Here is a 21,650-nt window from a genome sequence, read left to right on the forward strand (position 1 = left end):
ACCAGCATTATCAAACTGATGTCCTTCTTTATGCTGCAGTGCAAATGCTGCATTTGGTTGTTTCTGCCATCAGTCTGTAAGCTAAACAGTCTCAAATAGACGTTGGAGTTACACAAATGTGAGGATGGAGAATTAGCATAATCTATAAAGGCACTATTCAAGGCGGTAGTATCCCAACTTATCCAGTGAAGTATATTATCTGTCACATACAGTATTGATTCAGATATCCCTACTGATTTATATTAATCTCACTGAGCTTACTTCTTCCATTGCCTGGTTTCTTTAATTTATTTCAAATGGATTTGGAAAAAACAGTAACATTTTACAACTTTATTTCTTTTATTAATTTCTGCTGATAATGCAGAATTATTCTTTGCAGAGCCACGAAGACCTGTACCCTATTCTATCTGCCCTCGCACCACATTTTAGCATATTGTCAGTCTCCTATCACTACCAGCCATTCCATGGGTTTTCCTGTTAATATGTCGGCGTAGTTATACAAAGATATTATAATTTTCTTCACTGAAGAAATCTTAAAGGTGTTAGTAAACATGCTCTATCACACACATTAATTGTACCTGGTCTACCTCCAACTGACCTGCTATCTGCATCTGACCTGCTATTTATTCCTTTTCTTTTCTAACTGCATAAATAGTTAGGTTTGTATTACATCCCTAACAGAGCTTGTTATCCAATTAGTTTCTTCTCTGTTGTTTGTCTTCCTTTTCTTGGCTTGGTAAACATAAATGAATCTTCATTTATACAAATTCACATAATTTTAGCACTACTAGTTTGACAATAATGCAAAATTTAGAGCCAAGAACAACCTGGAGACTCAGAGTACAGCCTTGAGAGATTAAATATTTATTTCCTCTACAGGGACAGAAGATGATAAAATCACAGTCAGTGCCTGTGTGGCACCCCATTTATTTTAAAAAATTCTGAGCAGCTTTACTGTATGACCCCCTGAAGCAAAGAACACCACAGGTAGCACAAACAATTTTATTTTGTTAAACTTTAACAAGTGTTCCTTCTTTTACAACACAAATAAGGAGTTTTTCAGTGTATATCATTGCTCACAACTCCCCCTTATTCCCTCTCTCTTGACCACTGCTCTTTGTAAGTGTCCTTCTTATGTGTACCCTCTCCTGCCTACCCCTTCCTGTGCACGACCTTCAGAGTCCCTATCAGCTCTACTGGAGTTGCAACCACAAAGGCTTACAAGGGGAAAAAAAAAGGATAAAACAGACATTAAACAAATAAGTATCTTTACCAAGGAAACAACATCAGTGCTGGCAAAAAAATCTGTTTCTAAAAAGTCTAACTTATCTAAGGCATTAAAATAAAAGACCTTGGGGACAGAAACAGAGATTAAACTTGGGCAGCAGTATCTTCTAGTTTTCTCAGAAACACTGCCAGTTCAGGCAGCAGCACTAATTGGCTGCCAATATTAGAAAGCTGTCAGCAATGGGGGAAGCCTCTGCTGTTCTGGGTAAGATGTGCAGGAAGAAAAAATCCCACAGAGGCTCCTACAGGGCCTGCAATATGGCTGCTCTGACAGATCAGAGTCAGCAAAGGCTACTTCCAACCAAAGAATTACTATCAGGCTTTCAGAGGTAAGAGGGCCACAGGGGCCTCACTGCTCCCCTTCCGACACTCCTCAAGTTAAAGTCCGGTCCAGAGTAAGCAAGTTCAAACAAGAGCCATGTCAGACATGAATGTGCCTCTCTGGGTCTCTCCTGGAGCCAAGTCAAGCATTTATGGGATTAATGAGATACACTGTTCAACTCCAAAAGTGGAAAGAAAACATACAAACACACATTTCTTTTATAACATAACAACTAATCCATCAGGGTCTCATCCCCAGGAAACATGAGGAGAGAGGTTTCAAGTCCAGACAGTTTAAAGAGGTACATTGGACCATCAAGAAAATTGGAAAATTGTCATCTTCTGAAATTTTTTAGCCCTAAGCTGGTTTTAAAAGAACTAGTATTAGAACAAAACAGAAACCAAGGAAAGCTATGATTCATCTATTCATATATTTAATGAGACTACATTTTTAGGAGTCATATAATGAGGTGTCCATAGACAGCAAGCAGACAGTACTCTAATTCACAACCTGTAAGTTGAGCATGAATCGCTTCAGGTAAAAGTCATTCTGATAATAATAATTGTTATGCAATAAATAAATAAATGCTACAGGAATGTATCCCAGACAGCTCAACAGGATGTAAAGAGCTTTAAACATCATAGGGGTTGTGTTGTTGTTGCTTTTTTTACAGCTTCAGAGAATCTGTCCCCAAGACAAGAAAAGTCACAGCTTAGAACAGCTCTGACCATTACCTATGATCATTATCATAAGGGGAACCAAATGAAATTTAAGAATTTTCTGAGATGTTGCAGGAAGTTCATCTTTTTGTGAAATTCAGAAATATAAACACAATTCAAAACATCTATTCTGTGGAAAAAATACAAATAACTGAGTCTCCTTTTGCAGCCTTTTCTAAAAACAAAGCAAACAAACAAAAGCAACCATGCAAATAAACAAACAAATGAAATATTCAACGTTTTGTTGTTTAAGATAATCCTACAGCACACATCCAACACAGTGTTTCCTGAAGTCAATAAAAAGTAAAACAAAAAGCGAAATTCAAACTAAACAACTGACATGCCTACAGATGCAACAAAGTATCTCTGAGGAAGACTTCTCTTACATATATAAAAGCCTACTTTGCATTTTGTGAGAAATTCAACTTGATTTTATTTCAAAGTTTTGTCTAACCTTTGAGGTTGGCCATACTTTAAGCAGAGACATAGTCCAGATGAACTCAATGGTCCCTTCCAACCTAAATTACTCCAGGTTTTATGTTTAGGTTGATGTTTATCCAAATGTACACCATGACATAAGCCTCAACTCTGCAATGAAATTAATAAAACTAAAAACCCACTCCATAAAACCAGAATGATAGGTGTTTTTTTTAACACAATATATGTCCATGATAGCTCATGCTAAAAGAGTTTTTGGTTTTTGTGCCAAGGGGGAAAACATTTTTCCATACATCATTAAAGCCATCTACTGTAGAGTCACATTGTGATTAAACTGCATATTTAAGCCTTTTCCATCAAAAAAGTAATTCAATAATTGGGATAAAAAGCAAAAATTATTGTCTAAGTCTGCATTGATGCAATCTTACTCAAATATTGTCAAATTCTTCTGCTAAATGTTTTTCATCCAAATTAGCTCAAAATAATGCACATTTCCAAGTCCTTACAATGTTTTAAAATAAATCTGGCAACATACTTGCATACCTATTTATGACAATAAGATTGAAAAAGCATTCAAATTATTATGAAAAGTCTAATTTGAAGGTTCTTCCATCACTTCTAGAAACCACTTGAGAATGAAGTTAAACACTTCAAATTGGTAGTATAAAGCTCTACAGCAATCCTCCAAAATTATTTTTGCCCACTGAATTATTTTTACTATGAGAAGAATTTCCAACTTCTATTACATATATACACATAAACTAATATACATGTCTGTCTGTATGTTTAAAGTATGTGTATATATATATTCAGCCTTATACATATGTACACAAACACAAAATGGGTATCTGTGTTTCTACTTGTCAAATATTTTTCTTTTGATTTGTAAATTACTAAAACATTTTATGGACTCTTGTAAGGTTGTTTGTGGAAGTGAATGGCAACATAACCATATCATAGACTAATGGATAGTTTCACATATGCAGAAAAATGTATCATGATACAATACCATATTAAAATTGAAACAGATTCTATATGCTTTTATTGTAGATTTCCTTTTTCCCATTCTTTCAACAAAACAAAATGATGTTGAATCAAAGTCACATTCAATTACAGAATTATTACTTTTTTTCTTATCTTTATCCAAAGCACTACATGACCTAGATTCAGAAAATGGTTTGTGATACTAAACACTGCAATTTTCTTGCAGGATACCAGCTAAAATTCATCTTGTACATAAGAAAAATAAAGCGCTCTGAATTATGCCATACGCTTATTTCTGATGGTAGAAATCCCCAGTGATGGTGATGATGATAATTTAGAAAGACATGCTATTCCTAACGTACTGAAAAGAACTAGAGGGCAGTTTAAAAATAAGTGGGGTTTTGTGCTTTTACTTTTTGTTTTAAACTAGTGAACTTCAAATTTGTCATCACAGAATATTAAAACGTAGATAGTATCATCAGGTTTGATATTTGAAAAATTCACGGACAAGTACGTATACAGTCGCCAAACTAAACATACATGGGCATACCCTCCAACATCCAATGAATGGGGATGTGAAAGCAGCTCTGGGGAATGGGGAAGCTCAGCTCAGGTCATACTGCCAAAATAAGAGGTTTTGTGTTGGGCACAAGAACGACTGAATCTGAGCCTGAAAAGAACTTTCTTAAACCTTGCTCAGGAATCATACAGAATAGGAAAAACATTGACAAATAAGTAACATTGCTTCAGTGACTGTTCTCACAGCAGTGGGTTGGGAATCAATGCAAGGAAAGAGGGCAAAATAATGTTCACTTCTAGAGAACAAAATTATTATATACAGTATTTTAATAAGGGACGCCATCACCTGGGGAAAAAAGATGGTGACAAGGTAATTATGTACTCTTATGTAATCTTTTTTTTTAATCACAGAACTATCAGCTGTATTAAATCGTGAAATTAATCTGCCCTATTTTTCCAGAATATAGCCCTCTACTCTTATGAATTAACACATAGCCTGACACCTATTGTTTGTAAAGTACTTTAGAGCATCTTCACTGGAACTACTAAAAAAACAAATCCAAATTTTTGTGTCCAAGTTCCTAGAACACTGATGTTAGCAACAGAGAGCAGGCAATGTGGTTGTTCCAGCCACATAGCCCAGGCCCCAGAAGGCAAAGGAAAGGAGAGGAAGAATGAAGAACTGCCCACTGTAGGGCAAAACCAGGTTCAAGACCAACTGAGGAAACTAAAGGTGCACACTAATTCATGAATTAATGGCATATATAAGGACCTGGGAGTATTGGTTGACAGTCGGCTGAATATGAGCCAGCAGTGTGCTCAGGTGGCCAAGAAGGCCAACAGCATCCTGGCTTGCATAAGAAACAGCGTGGCCAGCAGGTCCAGGGAAGTGATTGTCCCCCTGTACTCAGCTCTGGTGAGGCCACACCTCGAGTACTGTGTTCAGTTTTGGGCCCGTTGCTACAAGAAGGACATGGAGGTGCTCGACAGAGTCCAGAGAAGGGCTATGAAGCTGGTGAAGGGTCTGGAGAACAAGGTACCTAAAAGGAGGCTGTTGCGAGGTGGGGGTTGGTCTATTCTCCCACGTGCCTGGTGACAGGACAAGGGGGAATGGGCTAAAATTGCACCAGGGTAAGTTTAGGTTGGATATTAGGAAGAACTTCTTTACTGAACGGGTTGTTAGTCACTGGAATAGGCTGCCTGGGGAAGTGCTTGAGTCACCATCCCTGGAGGTCTTTAAAAGACATTTAGATGTAGAACTTAGGGATATGGTTTAGTGGAGGACTTGTTAGTGTTAGGTCAGAGGTTGGACTCAGTGATCTTGGAGGTCTCTTCCAACCTAGACTATTCTGTGATATGTTGACAGTAAAGAGGGAAAGGATAATACGTTCTTCACATTCTCAGTGAAAAGCCTGCAATGTTTATGGGCGTGAATATTCAGTCACATCAGTTATTTTTTTCTGCATGTAAAGAAAGCTATCCCCATGATACCTGAACAGGAAATTAAACAGTAGGAAAAAATGTATTTGCTATGTTATAGTGGGTAATATGCCGTTATACTTCCATCATTTCCTGAGTTCAGAATCATGAATACAAACATTTCAGGGTCACCGAAAAGTAACACTCTTTTCTAAAGCAAATATACATTTAAATTTCCAGGTCTGTTGTGACAAAATATACCTATAAAAGTGAAACTTCACATAGACGCTAAGATTAATTTTATTTTTAAAAAGGCAGAAAACAGAGTAGAGAAATGTACTTTACATGTACATCTTGCTTTGCTGTATTTATGTTGCCATCCCAATCTTCAGTGAGAATGCAGTTTGTGAGAATGATGGTTTATACAGAGTAGTTGATTATTCTCAAATGCATGACTATGGAAACTTTTTTAAAGTTTCAAGGGAAAAAAAGATTATTTTTTCTACCTCAAAGCAATTTTGTTATCCAGATGCAATGAAGAGGTTACATCCAAAACCTGAACTAAAGTAGGTTCTTCTAGCATCTGTAAAGAACCCTCTATAGTTAGAATTGCTACACACACAGTCAGCTCTGGCAGAGAAGAAGAGGTAATACAGCTTTCATAAAGAGAAGTGATAACTCACAAGCTTATAAGAGCTCTCTGAAGAACAGCTGTACAGAAGCTAACTCAGCTGGCTGAATGCAGCTGGATTTTCAAATAGTTCTCAAGAAGAGGTCTTACAGGTATGAATGCACCACAATGATAAAGGCAGAACAATATACGGGCTAGGAAATAAAGAGACACCAGCCTGGACAACAGACCTTAAGTCACCATCACTGCACAAGACACAGGTTGTTTCAGCAGACGGTTTCATAAATATATTTAGTCGATTTTAAGGAAGCAGCAGTTTTACAAATAGATCATCAGTAATTATGAAAGTAATAGATGACATACTAAAAACAAACATCATTATGCCACAAATAACATATGCTGCATCTGAGCTGTTTTGGCTTCCTTAATTCAAAAGCACTACAATAGAAAGACACTGAAAGGGGCAACAAGAACAATAAAAAAATGTGGAACAAGAAACAAATGTGTACAAGAAACAATTAGACCACAGAGGAGAGAGGGGAAATGGGCAGCAGAGGAGAGGCCTCAAAGAGATGTGTAAAATGAAGATTGGCATTAAAGAAGATAAGAAATGATGGCTTGCCTTTTTAATAAAAGAGGTGAACAAGCAAGAAGATATCAGAAAGCCAGTCCGAAACAAGAGTTTTGTCACACCACACATAGTTAAGCATCACTACACAGCACTTAAATCAAAGGTCTATGTGGGTTCAGTGACAAACCCAATAAAGCTGTAGGAAAACAGGGTGATGGCGAGACACTGAAGGTAATCATCTATGCTTCAGCTGGCCCTAAGCTGGCAAGACTACCGACACCTGGCAGGTCATACTGAAGGAGTTATCACTGCAGTTTTGTCCTGTCCCTATTTTTTTCAGACATCTGCAAACAGATGACTGTCAGACTCAGGTCTTCGGTCTGACTTACTGGATTATGTTAAAAGACAAATCTACAAAGTTGACACAATATGATTTGGGAAACTGGTGGTTCTTCAAATTTTTTTGAAGGAAGCAGTTTTCTTGTTCACCAGTGTGCTTTTAATTACTCTCATAAACTCTGGATTATCCACACTGTCAGACATTTACAATAAAGTTTTTGTATTACTGCTTCACTGAAAAAAAACTGAAAATAAACCAAATCTTCTTATGAGACTTGTCAGACAGCTACCAACTGAACAGAACTCATCTTATAAATCCCTCTTAAAAAAAGTAATTAAAATAAAGATTGTTTTCAGCCTTTACTGAGACTAACATTTTAGTGTCTGTCAAGCTTATATAAAAGTTGATCATGCACAAATGTGACTTTCATATTTAGCATAATGCACTCTATAGGTCCTCATTTTGGAGATTTCAATTGAGGGCACTATTTCTCAATTTTTCTAAATAAATATTTCTGCAATACACAGCTTCATGTGTCTACTTATGCTATACAAGTTCAACAGTCACCCAGTGACAGTACATTTCTTCTTTTAATATAAATGCTACTGAGAACAAAACTGTAAATATTTATTTACTCACGGTCTCAAGAAACTCAAATAGGAGGGGAAAGTTTTTCTTTTCATTGGAGCTGTCTGTGTCAACCTTTACAGTTCACTTAACACAAAAATAGAACTGAAGAAAGTTTTAGACTCTGAAGTCTAGCACTGTTTGTTGCTACAAATGGACACTATTCAAAATAATATTCTGCACAGCACAATATGCCTCCAGTTCTCTTATGCTACTCCAATACAAAAACAACCAGCCAAACAAAACCCTCTGCAACAAAATAGATTTAAGTTCTGTAGCACTTTACTGCAGCAGAAAGAATATTCAACAGCATCCTGAAATATGCTTTCAATTTAGTTATAAACTTGTCATAAACAACTTTGTATTCCTAAACTTTCAAATTTTGCTGATTTCTCAACTACTAAAAACAAAAGCAGAAACCTGAAGAATAGCAAATTTAAAATTTTGTCAGACAATTTAACATAGCTATGCTTGTAGGAACAAGATGCAAGAGATTACACACACATTTTGCATAAGGACATTAAGTTAGGTCCTTCTCTTAAAAATAGTCAGTGATAAACCACCAATGTTAATGCCCTGCCCGAGCACCACAATCTCTTTTCAAGGACAGCAGCAAAATGAATTGAGCAAATTAGTTTGCTCATATTTCCCAGAAAAAAACTATTTCAGAGTCAGGCACACACAGATCCATTCATTTGAAATGCTCTTATTTGAGTAAACATTTCACCCAAGAATAAGAGCTCGTACTCTTTGTCATCCCAGAAAAAGTTTAGACTACTGAAAACTAGACTTACCTAGCTAGCAGTTACCAAGCAGGAGGTGGACCACACACTCCCCTTAGACCGCAGACTTCAGCAGACATAAAGCTCTAATTAAAGTGATTGACAAATAAAACCTAAAATCTTTAACGCAAGCTAAAGGTAGCACTTATGTTCTAACATCATTTTTAGATGACTGTCCTGGAGCATTGTAAGTAACTATATAGCATAGGAGTGGCAAGCAACTACATTGTTTGAAATTAATTACAGAAAAGACATTCCTGGAACCCTTAAAAATTCCAATCACCACCTGCAAATCAGTAATTACATGAAAAATGAGTATTTACAAGTTAATATAAAATTATTCAAATTCCAACAACGAGATAGCTATACATTTACATCCTCAGACATTGTTTTAAACTATAATTAGCTCAGATAGCTTCCTACATGTTCAGCTACCACTGCTGGAGGTGAATGGGCAATGTGCTACCTTTTGGTCTTAAGGAAAAGAAAGTTACTTTTCACTTACCAGTTCCTATATAGGATTTAAAGCGTCCTGATAGTCTATTGACAAAGGCACCTAAAACATCTAATCCCAGTAACGACACCTGTCAAAACAAAAGCATGAGATATACAAAACAGAAGACTATAGATTTCTTTAGAATATACTTTAAGGAAATTACAGAGTTCTGTATGCAAACAAGCTGGACCACTATATCTTAAACTTAAAAAAAAAATGAAAGTTCCAATTAAAGAGCTGATGATTTCTTAAAAGCTTTCATTAAGACAAAGTTATCAGCATATGTTTGGATCGATTATATTTACATGTACTAGATCAGTTCAGATTTTTCATTACTTCTCTTAAAATGGGAATAAATTAAATATTATAAAATTAATGTTTTACTATTTGCAACTTCAAATGATTAAAATTCAAATAATGAATGAAGAGGACTAAGGAGCTGGAAGAAGCTCTTCATTTTTCTCTCTGAATTGTGTATGAGGACTGCAATTCCATTCCTCCTTTCTTTAAAAAATGACTGCTAGATACTGTCTATTACAGTATAAACTGTAAATCAAAATCCCTTTGAAACAGGGACCAGTACCAGGACAGCCATATTGCTTTAGGCCTCACCTCCTCTACCAGGCACCTAAGCTGCTGAAAGAAACATATAACAGAAAGCCTTTCAAAAAAAGAGGGGGGGGGGGGGGGAAGGAGGGAGAGGGTGAGGAACAGTTCCCAGACTCAGAAAAAGCAAACAGCTTAGCAGCTTAAAACAAAAAACAAATAAAGCCCAGATGTTACGCGCTTGTCTCAGTCTGGTTAACACTAGATAATCCACTGAAGTGATTGCATCTTTTTCCAAACTCCCAAGAGAACAACTCTAAGAAGCTAATGTTATCTTCCCTAGAAGTTCAGACCACACTATTTGTCTACCTGCTTCGTAAAATATAGAAGTTTTATTTCTTTTCACTTGGTCTTCAAAATTCAAAAAGCAAAATAAAGTACAAAACACTACTGGAATTCTGAAGAATTCCCATAAACCAAGAGAAAGTAGATGAGACAAAAATGTCCATTTATCTAGAAACAAAAACGTAGTCAGAAATGATCAGTTAAACAGTTCTGGCAAGTGAGGACACTTCTTCTCCCCCCTTATTATCCTGTATACTGTTCCAAGACTTCATTCATAATTTCCTGTAACTGTTCCTGAGCACACAAACCTACATTGTTGAACCTCGGGGTTAACACAAGCTACTGCCCATGAAGGGGCAAATGCCCAAGACCTCCTGAAGCTTTGGTGTTTATAATTTTCCCTACAAATACACAAGCAGAATTACTCCCTCCTACTAGCTACTTATTTTCATAAAATTTGGAACCACATTTTCTTCAAGAACAATGTTCTCTTAAAAACCTCATCTGTAACAACTGTCCACACTAGAGGAGAGGCCAAAAATAATTTGACTGGGGATGAATATGAGGAAGAGTGGCCCACGTACACAGTATTTGTATGATTCTTGATTCCACAGGAAACTAGACAACTAAGCCCTCCATAAAGTCTAGGATCTGAAGCAACCATAAAATTACAAATATTTTAATGAATTTAATATTAATAGATCTCCATTTAAACAGGAGATAGAAAATTGAGTACAATTTACTTGGAAATGTACTGATTTTTATTACATACTAACACAGAAGAGTATCCATGGCTTAAATTATTACGTTGCTAACAAGTAACTGCAGCTAAAATGTAGGCAAATGAGAAAGCAAAACACTGTAATCATAAATATTTAAAAAATATAAATTTATAAAAAATATAAAAAAATATAAAAAAATATAAATCAGCTTTTCTGGTAACATCAGGGCTTTCCATTTATGTTCTTTTCCAGATTCTAAAGCTACACAAGACTTGAGACAAAATCTCAGTATAAAACGTGATGCCTGAAACAAGAAATTCTTTCTGAATATACATACTGTTTTCCTATGCATCTGTTTCCCAACTATCAGCTCCACCTTAGGTCTAAGGTGTCTTCCAGTGACAATCTTTAAGACACCTTTTCTTCGTAAGTATTGTTGCTTATTAATGCACAAATCTGCAGCATCTCCCTCTGTAACAGTGCGTACAGTTCCCTACACATCTGATTGTATTTATAAAATCTCTCGTGAGGACTTCTACTCCAAAGTGCAACAGCTCAGAGATTAAAAATCATGAGGAACACGACTGCATTTCATTACAGATTTTAATGTGTTTTCAGTTGTATGGCGACAACACAAGTGTTCGTGTGCATTCACACATGTTGCAACGAAACTAGATTTTACAAGTTTTCTTGTATGTGGTAATAATACACATGTTCACACGTGTTGTGACAAAATGTGAGTAGATGTGTTTTCAGAGTTTTCATGACAACATGTGTTCACGTGTGTTGTGAACAAAGGCATTTTCACGTTTTCAGGCATTTGGTGACAACACACATGTTCACTGTTCATGCATGTTCACCTGTGTTGTGACAAAAAGCAAGTAGGCATTTCAGTGCTTTGATGACAATATGCATGCTCATGTGTGTTCAGGCATGTAACGCTAAAGGGTATTTTCACACATTTTCAGGCATACGCTGACAACACGTGTTCATGGGCCTTGAGACAAAACATTTTCACATGTTTTCATGCATAAGGTGACAATGCACATGTTCACATGTTGTGACAAAACACTAATGTTTTCAGGTATAGGGTGACAACATACTACACATGTATCTTCAGGCACGTGATGAAACATTTTAACATGTTTTCAAGCATATGGTGACAACAGATGTGTTCACACATGACAAAATGCATTTTACTGTGTTTTCAGGCATTTGGCAACAAGAGGCATATATGATTTTAGGGCCCTGATGACAACACATGTTCACATATGTTGCAACAAGGTGCATTTTCACATCTATTCAGGTGTTTGTCGACATGCCAGCTGCAGGCATGTCTGATCACACATGTTGTCACAATAGGCAATTTCATCGGTTTTCATGGATGTGGCAACAACACATGTTCACTTGTGTTCACACATGTTCAGCCTATGGAATCAACACATGGTCATGCATGTGGAGGTGTGGCTGCAACACACCTGTTCACCTCTGAGGTGTCAACACATGTTCACACATGTGGAGCCATTTGGTGGCAAGACATGTTTACATATGTAAAGCTGTGTATTGGGAACACCCATGTTCTCAGATGTTCTGCTGTGTAATGGCCATGTGCCTGTTCATAGATGTGTTAGTAATATGATTCCACCTGTGGCAGTAACACAAGCATTCATGTCTGTGGTAGCATGTGGCAGTAATGTGTGTCCACACATGTGGTGACTACACCCATGTTCATGTGCAGTGGCTACACCCATGTTCACAACTGTTCAGGCATGTAACAGCTACATGCATGTTCAGGTGTGTAGTGGCAACACATTCTCAGGCCTGAGACCTGAACATGTTCAGGCATCCAGTGCCAATTGCCATGTGCACACATAAGATGTTTTCACATGTGTGGTTGAAATGTGTCTGTTCAGGCATGTGGCAGGAACACCCATGTGGCATGCATTTCTGCACCTTGAGACATTTTTCCTCATATTCTGACTTGGTCCTCTGTCTGCCTCTGCTCTGTGTCACTGCTGCTCACTCCTTTTTGCTCAAATGCCTTTCAACTTCAGCTCCCACCTCACTCACCATTGGCCCTGGTTGTTACATGTAGCCTTGTTTCTTGCCTATTTGCTCAATTGCCATTCCAATTTTCCCTTCGTTACTGACACCTGCAAGCTCCTCCTGCTGGCACTGTTCTGTTGAACAGAAGATATGACACACACTTGCTATACCACATAAACACACAAACGCAACAGCCACTTTCTTGGTCATCCAGTATCTCTCCCCCTTCAGCATTGTGACCAACAAATCCAAGCAATATCCTTTTTTGCAAATCCTTTGCAAAAAAACATGGAAAACATGGAAACATGTAAAACATTGAAAAAAATCTCCTGCTCTGACACAAGACCAGTGATGTTTTATTCTCATGTATTCATCAAGATGAACATCCACGTTAGTCCCATAAAGCCAGTGACCACGTATGTCAGTAATAGAAGGATGTGATATGTTGCCTCTCTCCATGCTACCCCAGCCTGAGAGACAACATCAATTGGCTGCCAAGACGTCTGCTCCCCGAGCAGGGACACCGGAGACAGACACTACGTGTCTAGCTCAAGTGCCAATTTATTGCTGCGCAACATAGCCTCTTATACCCCTACACGCGACCACCCCGGATACTTGTGACCCCTTACTCCACCCACTATCCCTCCTAACTTTTCCCCACAGTGATACCCTCAAGAATAAGTTATCGGTTCACTGCTTCAAGTTACCCTGAGGTATTCTCACAAATATTATCATTGCTCCGGTTTTCTGAGCCTGACAGGTATTTCTAAGTCTGAGGAAAATGAATACCAGCAAAGTAATGCCATCAGCCAACTCTCAATACTCTGCATCCAACTTCTCTTAAAAAAAAAAATCAGAATTTTTTCTCCATTATTGTTCACAGCTTTGGGAAAATGGCCATTTAAAAAAACACAAAACCATGAAAAACGTTTGGGTTGCAGCAATGTCCTGGTTTCAGTGAGGACAGAGTTATTTTTCCTCCTAGTAGCTGGTAGGGTGCTATGTTTTGGATTAGGATGAGAAGAGTGCTGATAACATGCTGATGTTTTAATTGCTGCAGAGCAATGCTTACACTAAGCCAAGGACTTTTCAGCTTCTCGCTCTGTCCTGCCAGCGGCCAGGCTGGGGGTGCAGCAAGAGCTGGGAGGGGACAGACCCAAGACAGCTGACCCAAACTGGCCAAAGGGGTATTCCATACCATCTGACGTCATGCTGAACAATATATAGGGGTGGCTAGCCGGGGTGGGGGGCCGGCTGCTCAGGGTTGGGCTGAGCACTGGTCAGCGGGTGGTGAGCAATTGCATTGTGCATCACTTGTTTGTACATATTATTATTTTCTATCTTAATAAACTGTCTTTATCCCAACTCACAGGCTTCACTTTCCCATTTTTCTCCCCCATCCCAGAGAGGGAGGGTGGAGGGTGAGCGAACAGCTGTGTGGTGTTTAGCTGCCAGCTGGGTTAAACCACAACAAGCAACAAATCAAAGTCCCAGCCAATGTATAATAAACCAAATCATAGCACCAGGATGCTAGGCAAACTATTTCCAGTTCAGTGGGCAACCCTGCAATTGTAATGATGTCTGAAAAAAAAAAAAAAAAAAAAGGTTGAATTGTGCACTTCTTCTGTGTACTCCCTGGTGTTAAAGTTCCCAAGCATCTCTGGAAGCTACTACATCACTGGTTGCACAGTGGACATCCTAACTCAAGTCCCCAGGACCTTTACAGACAGCCTGGGATGACAGTTCATCTCCCTCTCTAGGAGGCTTCCTCCTCTTCTTTTTCAGGTTGTTCAGATGGAGCACTTCTTGTAGAAGAATTGAGCTTTCCCACTCGGTTGAGTGGGAACAAACATAGCACATCCAGGGCAAGTTAAGTTAGTTACTCCTCCTCATTATCCATACCTGTCAACTCCAAGAAAATAATGCTCTCTCTTGTAACTTTCTTTAAATATCCTCTGCTCGTAACTCCAGTTCATCTAGCTCAGCAGTTCTGACAAATAAGCCAATTGCCAGCCAGTATCACCACCCAATTAAACTGCCATGCCAGCTGGGAGGGATTAATTACTTCAGGACTTAAAAAACCTTCAAGATGACATAAGAAGAAAGATGGTAAGTAGGAATTTCTAGGAATATTCATTCCTCAGCAGACAAAAAGGCATCCAAAAAATCAATAGAAATACCATAATTAAAAACAAAGTTTACTGAAATTTGTCTCAAGAATACATACAAGCCTGTGACACTCATTATCTTCTGTTATCATTCAGGGCCCGAGCTTACCAACAAACTACAGCCTAGCAGTTAAACATAGGCTGGAACACTTCACGTGTAAGGGAGCTACAAAGATCAAGTCCAACTGCATTTAACATGCTTGTTTAAGATCAAATATGAATTTTAGATGCCAACCACAATTCTCCAGAATATTCCTTATTTTCATTTGGAAACATCAGATGCCAACCAACACCACCATAAACAGCAGGGACACTGGAACTGATCACAAACAAAACATCCAAGACCTTGTGCTGTTGCCATTAATACTGCATGTGCAATATGCTTGGAAATGCAGTTTTTGTATATATAAAGAACCACCAACAGGTGACACACAAAAAAAGGAGACTGTAATAATATAATAAGAATTATAAGGATTATTGTAATGTATAGAAATCTACTTATAGAATTATAATTGTTATATTATAATAAGAATTATAATTATTATATGATTTTTTAATAACCTTCCAAAGCCTCAGTCAAAATATGACGTTATCTGGCCTACTATTCCTCCTTTGTTGTAGTGTCATAACAGCCAACATCACTGTCACCTTGCATCAACAGCGAGCAGAATGACTTGCTTTACAAAGATAAAAAGAAACAACCACCACAACACCTTGAAATTTCCTTTTTCAATTCCCAGTTTCATCAGTTTAGAAGTGCAAGAAACAGCTTTTGTGTTGTCCTGCTGAGATAAGTGACCAACCAGTTACTCTTTACACCTAAGGGTGTTTTAAAATAACTTGGCTAGCTTCCACACTTATCAACTACCAACAACTATTCTCAGATTAAGAATTCAAAAGCAAGTGAATCATCTTGATCAAACCCACATTACTCCCTCTAACTAACCTGACCTTTAGGAACAAATTTGCTTAAAAAAAAAGCAAGATACATGCAAATACAGCTGAGCCTGATCATTTTCAGGCCTCAAACTTAGAAGTGCTATGTGCAAACACTGCACAATATGCAGCATTGTCAAATCTAAGGAGTAAAAATAAGGATTTCATGAACACACTGCCTTTGCAAGGTGTTCCTATGTTTTCCTCTTGAGACTACAGAAATAGGAAAGAAAACATAACTTCAGTGCATTAAGTCCAGAGATCCTAAGGACAACTGTCTTAAGAGACAAGAAAGGGGACTCCACAGCAAGAAGGGCGGCTCTCACCCAGCTGCCAGACCTGAGCTCAGCATTACAGACCAACACCGCCACCAGATGATGGGAGTGCAGACCAGTGACAGTTACACACAGCAACAAACGAAAAAAAAAGAAAAAGCACTAAGATGTGATTGCCCTTGGTAATAAAGCTACATTGTCTATCATCGGCTGACCAACAGCAGAAAAATTTACAAATATTACTCCACCACATGCTCACTGTACATACTGTTTTCCTGTATGTCAGCCAAAAGCGCACCAGGAAAAAAAAAGCCAAACATGAGTCATCATTGGGTAGCTATAAAAATATCGTATAACTTCTCGTCTATGAAAAAGTCACCTAAAGGCGATAGAAAAGCTTGAAATTTACAACTGGAACCTGAAGAAACAATTCAGTCATTAAACAAAGAGAAATATGAACACAGTGAAACAGCACTCTTTAGGACCTACAGGAAATACTAGCAATCCCAGGAAACATTACACCAAGTGCAGAGAGCAGGGCATGGGAAGGGAATGGGAGTGGTAGTAAAAAAAAAAAAGTAAGAATTACTAGCTATGTTATTTCAGGCTAAGAAAATAGTTGCGGTGGGTCCCCCAAGATGTTACGCGCTGCAATGTTTCGGCAATGATAGATGGAACACAAAGCGAGAAGTATTAACCAAAGCCAGTCAGAATTTCCGAGTCTCTGGGGGAGGAAGGGCAGGAGCCTGAGCCAGACACCGGTCTGTCCGTGTGCCGGTGCGTGGCTAAGAAGCACGCCGGGGCCCTCCCCGCCCCCGCACCTTGAAGTTGCTGGAGTTGACCCATGCCGCCAGCTCATCGATCACTTTGTCGAGCCGCTGCGGGTCCTGCTCCACGTCCGGGGACGCCGCGGGGTCGCGCACGTACTCCAGCAGCTCCTGCCCGACCTGCAGCCTGCGGCCCACGTCCTTCTGCTGCACCTGCTGACAGAAATGATCCATCCCGGGCGGCTCCGGGCCGGCGGGGCTCCAGCTCCTCAGCGCCGCGGGGCCCGGCCCAGCCTCCCCCGCGCCACGCCGCGGCGGGGCCGGCCCGCAACTCGCATCCCCTCGGATCCCGGCAGCCTCGTCAGCCCCCGGTCCTCACCGCGGGGGACCTCCGTGCCAACGGCCGTCCCCCTCTTCCCACAGGCCGGGCCGGGCCGGGCCGGGCCGGGCCCCGCGGATCCGTCTCCGCCGTCCCAGGCAAGTTGCAGCCCTGCCGCTGGCCGGCGCCGAACTGATGGGGCGGGACCTGACACTGGGCGGGGGCTCCTCCTAGCCGCGCCCCTTAAATAGATCCGCCCTCTCCCGCCCCGCCCACCGCCTCCACGCGGGTTGTGGCCCGCCGGAGGAGGTGCATGCGCAGCTCGCCCGCCCCTGTGTCCCCGAGGTGCTGAGGGTAGGATCCCGAGGCTCTGAGGGGTTTTGGCGGCCGCAGGGGGGGCGTGGGGCTCAGGGAGGGTGCGCGGAGGCCGCCTGGGGGTTGGTTGCCCGAAACTCCGTAGTGGCTGGAATTGCTGTTTAAGTACCGGTTTTAAGTCACAGACTCACAGAATCATAAAGCTTGCAGAAGACCCCCAAGATTGCCTAGTCCAACCATCACCCTCTCACCACTGTCATGCACTAAATCAGGTCCCTAAGCACTACATCCAACCTTTCCTTGAACATCCCCAGGGATGGTGATGCCACCACATCCCTGGGCAACCCGTTTGAATGCCTGACTACCCTTCTTGAGAAGAAATGTTTCCTGATTTCCGACCTAAACCTCCCCTGGCGCAACTTGAGGCCGTTCCCTCTAGTCCTATCAGTAGTTATCTGCAAAGAGAGGCTGACCGCCAGTTCCCCACACGTTCCTTTCAGGTGGCTGTAGAGAGCAATAAGGTCTCCCCTGAGCCTCCTTTTCTCCAGACTGAACAACCCCAGTTCCCTCAGCTGCTCCTCACAGGAGTTGTGTTCCAGGCCCTTCTCCAGTCTTGTAGCCCTTTGCTGGACACACTCCAGGGCCTCCATGTCCTTGTAGTGAGGGGCCTGACGCTGAACACCGTACTCACCAAAGCAGAGTTCAGGGTCTAGATCCCACCAGTGTTGTTCTGCTTAGGCCCAGTCTGTCCCCTGTGCCAGCTCCTGGGCTTACGGGCAGGATTAATTAATGGGTTGAATTAACGAGCTGAGTGACCATTGGTGCCAGCAAGCTGGGCTGGCCCACAAGTCCTGAGGGCAGAAGCAAAGTACTCAGGAGGTGGAAAGTGGAGCAACTCCTTTCAGTGGCAGAAAAGGGTGATGTCCATCTGCTATCCCTCCAGCCCTTGTAGACCTCACATTACGCTAAAATGCAAGCTGCTGTTCATACAGGCCATCCTTTTCTTCCCGTGCTGTCACATATAAGGTCCTTCCCTTGTTCTTACACCCCAGTTGATGTTTATTTGGCTTTAGGTAAACAAGGCCAGGGAGGTAATATTTTCCTTTTCAATGAGAGTCGTTGTGTCATGAGAGCCCAACTTAGTTTCAAGACAGCACAGTCTGGCCGTCTAGCTTGCCTCATTAGTGCTAATACTGAGGATGGGTGAGACTGCAGGAAAACGAGGTACTCCCTTCATTTGGCTGCAGGACAGGTATAAAACAAGTTTATAGCAACTACACCTCCAAGCTGAGGAGCCACATCTCCAAGCTGCCATTTCACAGCAGCTTAAACCAAACTAAATTGGTGCTACAGTGGTCCCACTTTCTTGCTTCTCACAAATCCCATTTTCAGGAATTTTGCACATCTGTCCAGTCCCATGCGTGACATCTGCATGACCTCAAAAAATAGAGATCTACATCCACAAGCATAGCAGAAGGTGAGACTACAAACAGCCCTTTGCTCATTTTGGTGTGAGCTATCAAATTTGGATCCCTTCTGAAACATGGGATTAGAAATTAGAGAGTGACTGATTAAGAATAAATATATAGACAACACTCATTGCTTAATATGTGCTACATTTGTGATGTACTGGGCCTGTGCTGTGCTTAGGCCTCCAGATGAGCCCCTGGGGCCCCAAGAACCAGATCAAACCAACCTTATGGTTTGGACTGTGACCAAGGGCTCAGAGATAAGGAGGGTTGTTTTTAAAAGGACAAGATAAAGAATGTCAAACATGCAAGGCCTCGAGATAACAGGACCCTCAGCGCCCACCACCAGAAGGCACCGCGCAAGCGCAGATGGAGGAGTTTATGGAAGTAACTTCTTGGAGCTAATCTTAATACTAAATGGGGACAGATTATGCATATGTATAGGTGTTCCGGGAAACTTCATGCATATGTAACTCTTTACTGTATATAAGCAAAGCAAGTTGCCACGTTAGGGGCGCACGACTTTGGTGGGACTACCCCCCATGCCACCCAGCACTGAATGAACCTACTTTACAATCTTACTGATTGTGGAGTCAGTTTTCCATGAGTCATTTGGCGAGCCAGGAGGAGACACTCTGCTCGGCTGCGGGATCGACTGCGGAGTGGACGCCCCTAGGTGCACCCTGAGTATTTTCCTCAGAGGGGACTCCACTCCCAGCCCCTCACCATGGGAACAGACAAGGACCTCCTGAAGCTGCGGACAAATGGTATGTTTTACAGTACAGGAAGGGCCTGTAAGTTGTATGCGTGGCCGGGGCAGCTGGTAAATCGTGCAGAGACGTCTGGCGTGCAGCATAGTCCCCGTAAGGGAGGAGGGTATCCTACAGGCTGACCGATAGAGCAGTCAAAGGGGATTTGGTAACCGATAGAGTGGCCACTAGCGATCTTGGGAGTAGATCGAGCAAATCCGAGGTTACCGCTGCATCCCATTTTTGGGAGCCGGGACGGACCTGCTAATGACTGTATAAGAAGCAGGAGAAGGGTAAGCGGGCCTCTCACAATTTTGACAAGGTTACCTGGGTAATGTTTGCAGCTGCTGGAGGGATACTAACTGGAGTGTTAATAATTGTATGTCTTATTCATAAATGTCCAGGTATTTTGTGTTGAAAGTATTTGTGTAAGTGTATGTGTTTGAAACAAAGTGGAGTGAGTCACTCTACAAAGAAAACAGTCAGAGACAATACATGTTTGGTTGGTTATCATTCTAAATTATATACTATTGTGGTGTGAATGAGATGTGCTAGGGGCCTCTGTGTGATTGCGTGATTGTGCTGTGAATGAGACACAGCATCGCTGCGAAGCGAGTGCGGAGTTCCAATCCGCGGTTGCGTATTCTCCATGAGGGGAGCAGCCGGAGATGAACGAAGTGCATGACAGACCGAAAAGAAGTGCTGTTTTATCCGAGTGTTCATGGTGGTGCCCAATATATATGCCCAGTGGTGTATCTTGTGATCCCATTTCTGTTAAATGTTTTGAGTGACAAGAAGAAAGGCGGAAGCATTATCTAAGTAACAGTTTAGAAGTTTTTGTATATTCGCTGTGGTGTTTGGTCAGTTTCCCAAGTATTGGGGCGAGGGGGCTGACTGCTTATCAAAGTGGCAAAAAGGAGAGAGCCACTTCTTTGGTGGTTCGGACTTGAGCCCTGGAAATTTGGTAAGAAGGGGGAAAGCAAATTTATTTAGGCCTCAATACCTTTTTAAACCCCCATATTGATGGATACACAGGAGTGATTCCTTGTTTTGTATGGGCTTACTACCAAAGTGCATGAGAAAAAATGGCATTTGGCTTGAAATTTGGTCCTTTTGAAATGTAAATTTTGTGGAAAAGGTGGTGTGGTTTGTCTAGAAGATGGAAGGCTGAGTGCTTCATGTGTTTTCCTGAAGTCCTGTGGATTTATGATTGGAACGGGGTTCACTAACAATCTGAAACAATAAAGTTTGTATGTGGAAAGAAGAGTTTAATCCCAGAAAACTGGAACATTTGGAAAGAAGATTAGGAAAAGATAGTAAAACTGTAATAGAACGGTTTGTGTGGAAATTGAAACAAGGGACAGTATCTAATAAGGAATAGTCATAAATAAATAAATAAATGGGAATGGGAAATCAAGGAGATGAGTAATATCCAAAGCAAAGACGTTTTAAAGAAAGCCTCCTTGGCTGCATATTGACACATTGGAAGGATATTGTTAGAACTGGGGGCACAGAAAGCAAGAGGACTTTCACTAAGTATTGCAGTCAATAGTAGCCACTGTATAAGCTAAATGGCCACTTTATGGATCAATCGATTATAACACTATCTTGCAATCAATGTTGTTTTTGAGGAGAGAAGGGAAATGGGATGAAATGTTGTATATTGATATGTTGTTTCAGCATCTTGGAGGGAAAAGGTATGGAATTAAGTTGGCCCCGACTGAGCTTTTGGTGCTGGCATTAGAAAAGTACAGGATGGAGAAAGATAAAGGAAGTGTTAAAAGGGTTGTTGAAGGTGTTAAAGGTGTGGCATGTAGTATTTGATAAAGCTGTTTGAAGTTGAATGAGCAGGGAAAGA

The 21,650-nt window shown here is 40.7% G+C and overlaps 1 protein-coding gene and 1 long non-coding RNA gene across 46 annotated transcripts in view; one reads left to right on the forward strand and one right to left on the reverse strand.

Moving 5' to 3' along the window:
* Positions 1-17,450, reverse strand: part of CLASP2 (cytoplasmic linker associated protein 2) — a 141,423-nt gene extending 123,973 nt beyond the window's left edge. For 25 of the 45 annotated variants that reach the window (XM_035316195.1, XM_035316179.1, XM_035316164.1 and 22 more), the window contains exons 1-2: positions 16,995-17,449; positions 9,145-9,223 (exon numbers count right to left, since the gene is read on the reverse strand). In XM_035316195.1, coding sequence (XP_035172086.1) covers positions 9,145-9,223; positions 16,995-17,174 — 259 coding nt within the window. In that variant the 5' untranslated portion in view covers positions 17,175-17,449. Of the gene's footprint in view, positions 1-9,144; positions 9,224-16,994 lie in introns of all 45 variants that reach the window. The other 20 variants (XM_035316187.1, XM_035316181.1, XM_035316184.1 and 17 more) reach the window with 4 other exon arrangements.
* Positions 17,451-18,432: 982 nt separating this feature from the next.
* Positions 18,433-20,362, forward strand: LOC118161141. Its single transcript, XR_004747872.1, has 3 exons — positions 18,433-18,442; positions 19,786-19,822; positions 20,137-20,362. It is a non-coding gene; the product is annotated as an uncharacterized LOC118161141 (long non-coding RNA).
* Positions 20,363-21,650: the final 1,288 nt, after the last annotated feature.

This window comes from Oxyura jamaicensis, chromosome 2 (assembly GCF_011077185.1).
Source record: "Oxyura jamaicensis isolate SHBP4307 breed ruddy duck chromosome 2, BPBGC_Ojam_1.0, whole genome shotgun sequence".
NCBI lineage: Eukaryota > Metazoa > Chordata > Aves > Anseriformes > Anatidae > Oxyura > Oxyura jamaicensis.